Source organism: Kryptolebias marmoratus, linkage group LG11, assembly GCF_001649575.2.
Source record: "Kryptolebias marmoratus isolate JLee-2015 linkage group LG11, ASM164957v2, whole genome shotgun sequence".
NCBI lineage: Eukaryota > Metazoa > Chordata > Actinopteri > Cyprinodontiformes > Rivulidae > Kryptolebias > Kryptolebias marmoratus.
The window spans coordinates 16,470,401-16,478,769 of record NC_051440.1 but is presented as its reverse complement, the minus strand read 5'-3'; the positions used below and the strand labels follow the sequence as shown (position 1 = coordinate 16,478,769).

Here is an 8,369-nt window from a genome sequence, read left to right as displayed (position 1 = left end):
TTATGTAAAAAAGCTGAAATCATTTTTAACTAATTATTGCTCCAAGTTAGCAGAGGATGCATTTTTTGGCTATTTGAATTTTAGGGCTGCCGATATCTGCATCCGTCGGTAGGTGGCAGCAGAGCGCCACTGGCGCTTCTCAGATCAACAGAGAGTAAGTCGACCTTCTCATCAGAAAGCGCCAAACATGGCTGCCTGTGGGCTGTTCCGCTCCTTCTCTTCCAACTTTTCCACAGTTTTGCCTTTACTCGCCCGCTCGACAAGGCTTTGTCCCTCACAGCTGGCCTCCAAGCTTCGTTTTGGAAGAACGCTAGCCTCTTCTAGCCGAGTATCTGCAGGTATTTATGTGTATGTTTTTTTTTGCGCTAACTAACGTTAGCTGGAGGTTAACCTTATAATGAGGGGTCGCGTCATCTAACGGCGCTGCCTTATCGTGTGTGTTTCAAGGACTAAACAGTTCTCTCGGTGGGTTTTTTTAATGTCATTTCCAGCACTTAAATTCACAGACAAACACGAATGGATTCGAGTGGAAGATGACGGAATAGGTACAGTCGGTATCAGCGAATTTGCACAGGTAATTCACCGAGCTGTGACGCAAACACTGTAGAAAACAATGTTTTTGAGTTTTTTTGTTTTGCTACTACCTTTGACCTCGTTTTCGGTCTGTTTGCAGGATGCTCTGGGAGATGTAGTTTACTGTGGTCTACCTGAAGTGGGAACACAGCTGGCACAGAATGGTATGAAGTTTCCTCCACTGTTTTTTTTTTTTTGGCTGTAAATTAAACAATAAAACAGTTTAACCTTCCTCTTGTGTTAGTTTTTAAATGCACAAAAGTACCACATCAATTTTGTTTATCGCATCAAGGCTTTTTGACTTTGTCAGGAAGCTAGATTTAAACAAAATAAAACAAAAAACATTTATTTTAAAATCCTCTGGTGAAAATTATGACCTTTGGGGTGTTGGCCTCATCATAATAAAGGATTATAAAACATTAATTTATGCCAAAACTGAAATATTTAACACAATGTCGGCTCCCTAACATTGTTACCGTTATCCTCTCTTAGTAAAGACTGAAACTGAATCAGCCTGGATCTGGACGCTGTATTGTTTGTTTTTTCATCTGTCTAACTTGTTTTAAATAAGCACTTTTTTGTGTCACCATAAGAAATAAACTGTTGGACAATAAACAAGTTGTACAGCTAAACAAAGAAAGAATAATTTACAACTGATACAGGTAATTAACTCCTAATAGGGCTTCTAATAAACCTGTTATCTACTTACAAGTAGCTGGGCAGATGTCAACATGCTACTATGCAGGGTCAAAGTGTAACCGGAGCTGCAGAGTGGGTTTGTCGCTCCTTTAATGAACAACCTTTAGTGTAAATGTGTTTGTTTCTAACTTTCACTGTCACAGATGAGTTTGGAGCTCTGGAAAGTGTCAAGGCAGCCAGTGAGCTTTATTCCCCTTTGACTGGAGAAGTTGTAGAGGTCAATACACTACTGGCAGACAACCCTGGTTTGGTCAACAAATCCTGCTACAAAGATGGTAAGTGTATACGCACAAAAAAAAAACCCCACCAGTATATTTCAATCTGGTACCTCATTCAGCTCTGTGGAGAGGTTTATTGAAGTAGCAAAACATTCTTTATGTTACTGTAAGAGGTTCTAAACTGTTTATTCTTACAGCTTGTTCATTTCTACCATTTCTTTGTATTTATAATATGTCACTTTTAAATTTATATTCATATATTTATGTAAAAAAGATGATTCCAACAACAGAGCAGTGGTATATCTTACAAGAAACAGAGGAAAATGGTGGATATGTGCAAACTGCACAAATAAACCCACAGTTTTACACTTTTATGAATGCATACATTAGTTGTAATGTGTAATCAGCTGAAAGATTAACACACACAAACAGTCAGACAGTTCCTCCATAGATTATTCAAAACCTTTGAGGATAGGATTTGAGGTTCCATCATTGGACAGCAGATGGCAGCATTATATTAGATACAACTGAATGTTCTGGTTCTGGCTTTGTAAAACCTACTTTAATGGAAATTATAAAGGTATTAGTGAATATTAATTTCAAATCAAGTCAAATAAAAAAAAAACAGCTTGTAATGTGCTGCACAGGTCCACCTCCCTTCTGTCCTTCCATCTTAGATTCCTCTCTAAAAAACCAAGGCAAGGAAGTAAACATTAAAATAACAAAAGTCCTTGTTTTGGAGCTGTAATTTTAAACAATCCTTTGTGTCGCCTGACTGTTGAAATGTTATATCCTACCATTTTATTGTTGTGGTCCTTGATTTCAGTTAATGTAAAATAATGTTTCTGTCTCATTTCAAGCAGAGTAGCAACACTCCTTTTCAATCTAGAGATTAAATTTGCTTATGGTTGTCATTTTTAGGACAGTAAGGCAACTTACAACGCCATAATAATAGGTTTCCTTGAGAAAATATGTAGCAGCTGACCAGCAAATAGTCCAGAATTCAATTTCTTAAAAAAAAAAAAAAGAATTGTGGAGAAAATTAAAAATCAAAGTTTGTGACAAGGTTCTTATCTTTGTGCAATCATTCTAAACTTTAAAACTTAAGTACAAATGTGGTTTTTACTAAATATATTGTTGCACAGTGTTAGGAAAAATCTAAGACTGCCTATAAAAGAGCAGTTTCCTCCTGATTCCCTGAAAAAAGCCTTTTTTCATGTGCGACGTGTCAATCGGTCAAAGCGTGTTTCTCTTTGAATCCTGGTTTTCTTCTAGGTTGGCTGATGAAGATGACTATTGGCAATCCTGCTGAGCTTGACACTCTGATGGATGAAGCCGTGTACGAAAGATACATCCGCTCCATCGAGGACTAACCCTGCATCTAATCAGCGCTCCGCTGACAGATGTGCACTACATGTGCCTCTCCGTTACGTCACAATGTTTAGCATCCAGGCTGCGGATCTGCTCATGTCGTAGAGTTGCGAACTTTAGAAATTCTTTACCTGCTGTTTAAAAGATTGACTTAAAGACAACTAGTCAGTCTGCACTGACCAAATAAACTGTGTTCAGTTTTGTTGTTTTTTTTCCAGCTTCAAGTCTCAAACAGAGGCGGTGGTAGTTTCAAAACATTTCAGTCACAGGTATAAAACTGAAAATATGCTCTAGTTACACTGTTAGAACTGAAAAGCACTTTGGTCTATTAATTATGCTGGTTTACACTGTGGATATGGGACCCCTGTAACAGAAAATAAAACGTTTCTTTTCACACTGAGCTTTCTTTGGCATTTATTTTTTCTATATTTGGACTCGATATTAAAAATGTAGGCACTGTTTAACATTTTGTATAGATGGCAAGGTCTGTATGGTGCCACAGTCTTACACAAGTAGTGACATTATCCTTTCAGCATCAAGTTCGAACACAAAAACAAATGAAAACCCCAGAATACAACACGACTGGAACCACCCAGGACAGTGACATCTAATATTTTACAGAGGTAGAAGTAGGCCTTCAAGTTCTGCTGAACTATAAGAGTTTTGTGTGCCTTGGCTGAAACCAAAACCAAGAAAAGTGCTTCAACAAGTCCAGTTTTTCCACATATGCTGATATAAAACAGCTGCCCAGTCCCTGAGAGCACCTTTTAAAATGGGCTGCATGGGAAAAAAAAAGTGGAATAATCTCCAACCGTTTTGTAAAGTTTTCAGTTTTCATCACACAGATCCTCCCTGGAACATATCTCTGAATTTGCTCCCGATCAGACGTTCTTTGCTTACCTTTAATCTTAGGCTGCGTGACGTTTGCATCTTTGGTTTTGTAGTCACAGGTGGGCAGCTGTAACTACAAGGCTGAATAGAGATGATCTACAACATGATTTCTTAAACTACTGTATGTGATGGTGATCTAGGGCGCACCTGACAGACTTCCTCTCATTCAAAATGATTTCCAGAAGGATTTTCTCTCCGGTGATCCAGTATTCTATTAAAGTTGTGCAGAATTTTAAATTTTGCAGAAACGGTTGCAGACCTGATGTCTGTCTCTCACTGCTATAATAAAACTAACGCATAATGTGCCCACTTGTGACTGAACCACCCGAGGTGAATTTGAATACCAAACAAGGCCACAATAAATCTGCTTTTCATCGTTTGTAGCCATCCTGTAATTGAGCTTCATTTTTCAGTCACTTCACAGACGTGACTGATCCACCGGGTACAACCGAGAACCTGTCCTTGGCTGTTGGAGTTCGTCTTCCTCTTCCTCTGGGTGAAGGGGCCGGAGGAAGCCCCTCCATCCTGCGATAATCCCTCTCCAGCCTCTCCCGCCTCTGGGCTCCCTCGCACATCACGCTGGCTTTAAAGTCTCTTTCATTGAGAAAGGCGACCGTCTCGTCCCTCTTGCGGCTCACGTATCCTTTCAGAACGGCATTGTAGGGGTTTGATGCTGCGTCCGCGTCAGGGTTCTCTAGCTGGTGTTTGAATTCCATGCGGGTGATTAGAGGCAGCAGGAACTGCTTCCCTTCTCTCACCACAGCCTCATCCCCGTGGGACGAGCCCAGAGCCTCCGACACCAGGCGAGGGGGCAAAGGCACCAAGTCGCAGCCCGAGCGCTCGTCCACATACTGTCCAAACTCTTTGCGCACCAAAGCTACATCCTGTAGGGACCTACTCCTCCGCTCCTCTAGGTCGGTAACTATTCGCTCAGGATATGTCTGGCCGAACACCACACCTAAACAAGCAAAGGACGTAAAGGTGACATTTCTGTCATTTATAATATGAATCTAAAGCATTTGTATCAGAAGTACAGCTGAGCCCAAAGCTTTCCTCACCTGCACGCCGCAGCATGGATGCAGGACATTTCCAGGGTTTGTGAATAAGCTCGTCCGGCAGATCTGCAAGCTCTGGACACCATTTTCTAACGTAGCTGCCGTAGGGGTCACAGGTCATCGCTGCATCAACGGGGTGCATGACAAAGTTCCAGTGATCCAGGCCACTCATACCCCCATTCTGCCACATCATGGCATCTATGGCAACATCTGCGTCCACCAGCGTGTCCTGAACGCACACACAGTATATGTTCCATGCCGTCGAGTAGGTCTTTGATATGTTTTTGTTCATTTACGGCTGCATGAAGCTTACCTGAAACCAGCGATAGCCCTCTTGCCAAGGCAGATAGAGATACGCGATGAGGAAAGAAGCCACCACGTGTCTCATGTAATTGTTCATCCAGCCCGTTTCCCACAGCTGCCTCATGGCTGCGTCCACCAGAGGGTAGCCCGTTTTACCTTGCTGCCACGCCTTGAGGTGGCTGCGATCGGCACTCCACCGCAGAGCCTGCCGTTGGGAGTAGATTGTTAAAACTTAATACGATACGGTTGTTACCATGCCTGAATAAAGTCACGTTATTGCAATTAATCTGGACCTTGTATGGCGGTCTGAGGGATTCCCAGGGGAGGTCAGGAAACAGACTTAACTGCCAATAGGCCAGGTCTCTCCACGCCAGTTTGCGCTGGAACTTCAGAGGTCGACAGCGCGCTCCTTTGGCGTCCCACAGCAGCCAGCGTGGACTGAGCTGCCCGAAGTGAAGGTAGGGAGACAGAGAGCTGGTGTTTGGAGCATCTGCCCTGCCTGACTCTGATTCATACCTGTACACACCTGGAAAACAAGGGGAAAAAAAACAAAGCGTTGATGTTCAGCGCTGTTCCAGATCGGCGTCCTGCAAATACAGCTCATTAAGAAGACGCCTCACCATCACGAAGAAAGGCGTCGAGTCGGGCTTGTGCTCCAGCTTCACTGAAGTCCCAGGACGTTCGAATGTTAGCTGCCCAGTCAATCTGAAGGCACAAGAATTTCATTTACATCAGAATATTATGGTTTTCCTGTACTTCAGCGTACTTTCAGCTGTTTCAACCATTCAGGAATCAAAACATTCAGCTTATTCAGGACATCAGGGCTAAGGCTTTGTTTTTGCAACTTTTATACTTTTTTAAGTATTTCACTCTATTTGTATTTTTTTCTCAGAAATGCATCGAGATCGCTTTAAATCCTTGAAAAACTTTGCATTCTTTAAAATCTTTTGCGTACTAGCTTCATTTTTAGCTTTTAGCTACTGTTCTGCTAGTCTTAACTTTTAGCTAATGTTTTGCAAATTTTGGCTTTTATCTGCTGCTTTTCTACTTTTTTTTCTATGCCTTTGCTTTTAAATAGTGTTCTGCTGGTTTTACTGTTTTGCTAGTTTTAGCCGTTAGCTTTTGTTTCTCTAATTTTAGCTTTTGTTTTGCTTGTTTTCAGTTTCATCTTCAGGCTGTATTTTCTGCAAAAATGCTACACTTTCTAGTTAGGTTTGCGTTCCAGTTCGTTGCTCGGCTTCAGGGGGAAGGTTTGCACGTTTTCACTCACGACTGTGCCATCTTTTCTGCGGGGCATGCGTGCCAGGCCGAGTGAATCCAGAGGAATTCCCCGAGGCCAGTTGGCCGGTGTGGGAAGAGACGCTGCGGGTTCAAGAGGAACCCCCACAGGAGGCCCTGGGTTCTGTCTACAGCAGCTCATGAAGTGAGACACAGAACCTATTCCTACACCAGAGAGAAAACAAGAAGAAGTCCATCAAACCTGACATGTTTTATGTTAGCTTTGATTGAAAATTCATGCGATTATGATTCACCTCTGAGCCCCACCCCTTCTGTGCTGACTGAATAGGGGTCTCGGAGACAGTAAGAGTGGAACATCTTGCATTCGACGCCTTCTTTCTGCAGTGCTGACACCACCCCAACATCCCGCTCCCTCAGCCACGGTTCGTACAAGGCATTAGCCATTATAGTCCTTGCCCCAGTCTCCTTCACAAGCTGCTTCAGTGTGTGCAGAGAGGATCTGACCTCAATCCCCTCTCCACTGGCTTCAAGGAAGACAAGATGACTGCCAATGCGCTCCAGGGATGTACACAAACAAGACAGAGCTTGATGAAGCCAATATTTACCTGTTAAATAAGAGAGGATGTAATTAGATGTGGTTAAAACCAACATTTTGATCAACTTTAGCTATACAAAAATCCATTTTTTTTTTTTTTATTTTGACTGACTTCTTAAGCAACTTACAAGCTCCCCCCATAGCCACGGTGATCCCGGGTCCTTCCTCCTCTTCGGGACTCCAAATAAAGACGGGGATGACAGGTGCCCCCAGCTCCAGTGATCCGACAAGTGCAGGGTTATCACACAGTCTCAAATCCCTCCTGAACCACAGCAAAACAGGTGGTGGCGCCAACAGAGAGTGGGGCGAGCTCACAAGCTGTTGGCCAGTTCCTTTTCGCCGCTGCCGCCTGTTCTTCGAGCGTTTTGGTTTGTCTGATTTGTTCGAATCTCCTTCCGCCACCATTTGGTCACCTTCACTGGCTGCGTCAGGCTTGGAAAAGGAAGCAGATGATCCCCGGACACAGAGAGCCTGACCTGTTCCGTGAGTCTGAGCGTTATCACTATTAGAACGCAAACTTTTTTGAGGATCGGTCTCTTGGTTTATCTGTGTAGGGCACTCCTTGATCCTGGATCCAGGTGGTGCTGAGGAGGTAGACTTTGGTGCTGATTTAGGTTGAGCAAAGCTACTGGGACTGACTCTGACTTCCGACTGCAGGAGTTGTGGTTCTTGGTCTGTGGTCGACATCCCGGTATCTTCCATGTCCAGAAGAGAAAGAGTCAAAGCAAGTTCTAGTTCCTCATCCTCAGTCTTAAAAAAAAAGAAAGAAATAAGCCATTATTCTGGTTAAAATGGCATCTAAGAATTTATTTTGAACTATTTATTTTTCCAACAGTTTAATTCACAAACACCAAACCAACCTGCTTGGTACAAACAACACAGTTTTTCACAGGAAACTGTTTTTATTTTCACAGAAGAATACATTTTGGAGAATTATTGAAATGAATGATAATTTTTGTGTCAAATTAGACCATGAGAGTCAAATAATGCAGTCACCATCAGTACAAATGTGCATTTTCATTAATTTTGACATGTTAAAGTAACTGCTGTGGATCAAAGACTATTAAGACATGGCCTAAAATAACTCTGTATATCGTTTTAACAAATCAGAAGCAATTACAGAGCTCTAGTCCACTTGGGAAAATCCTGTCAAGATTCACAGAGACCATAAAGGAAAAACTTTCCTACCTTTCAGGTAACTGATAACACCTGCGAGTTTTACGCTTTGCTCAGTTCAAATGTTTGCTGTGAAAAAGATCTGTTCACTGAGATTACATTACAGGTGCTGGTCATAAAATTAGAATATCATGAAAAAGTAGATTGATTTCAGTAATTCCATTTAAAAAGTGAAACTTGTATATTATATTCATACATTACATACAAACTCATATATTTCAAATGTTTATTTTGTTTAATTTTGATGAT

General features: G+C 42.1%; 2 protein-coding genes across 2 annotated transcripts in view; one reads left to right on the top strand and one right to left on the bottom strand.

The window, feature by feature from the left end:
* Nucleotides 1-157: 157 nt before the first annotated feature.
* Nucleotides 158-3,257, top strand: LOC108230145 (glycine cleavage system H protein, mitochondrial). The gene is made up of 5 exons (XM_017406102.3): nucleotides 158-338; nucleotides 492-574; nucleotides 674-737; nucleotides 1,416-1,547; nucleotides 2,766-3,257. The coding sequence occupies exons 1-5, from the start codon at nucleotides 188-190 to the stop codon at nucleotides 2,861-2,863; spliced, it is 528 nt and encodes a 175-aa protein (XP_017261591.1). The 5' UTR covers nucleotides 158-187; the 3' UTR covers nucleotides 2,864-3,257.
* Nucleotides 3,246-8,369, bottom strand: part of si:ch1073-390k14.1 (deoxyribodipyrimidine photo-lyase) — a 7,861-nt gene continuing 2,737 nt past the window's right edge. The window contains exons 2-9 of the mRNA XM_025003690.2: nucleotides 7,073-7,694; nucleotides 6,643-6,954; nucleotides 6,381-6,553; nucleotides 5,731-5,815; nucleotides 5,404-5,636; nucleotides 5,121-5,315; nucleotides 4,811-5,036; nucleotides 3,246-4,710 (exon numbers count right to left, since the gene is read on the bottom strand). Coding sequence (XP_024859458.1) covers nucleotides 4,166-4,710; nucleotides 4,811-5,036; nucleotides 5,121-5,315; nucleotides 5,404-5,636; nucleotides 5,731-5,815; nucleotides 6,381-6,553; nucleotides 6,643-6,954; nucleotides 7,073-7,694 — 2,391 coding nt within the window. The 3' untranslated portion in view covers nucleotides 3,246-4,165. The remainder of the gene's footprint in view (nucleotides 4,711-4,810; nucleotides 5,037-5,120; nucleotides 5,316-5,403; nucleotides 5,637-5,730; nucleotides 5,816-6,380; nucleotides 6,554-6,642; nucleotides 6,955-7,072; nucleotides 7,695-8,369) is intronic.

What these genes read in the sequence shown, in the direction of transcription:
- LOC108230145 (XM_017406102.3), top strand. Translation starts at nt 188, where the DNA reads ATGGCTGCCTGTGGGCTGTTCCGCTCCTTCTCTTCCAACTTTTCCACA. An exon ending in TTCTAGCCGAGTATCTGCAG is followed by an intron (nt 339 to 491) that starts GTATTTATGTGT and finishes TGTCATTTCCAG; the next exon opens with CACTTAAATTCACAGACAAA. An exon ending in CAAATCCTGCTACAAAGATG is followed by an intron (nt 1,548 to 2,765) that starts GTAAGTGTATAC and finishes GTTTTCTTCTAG; the next exon opens with GTTGGCTGATGAAGATGACT.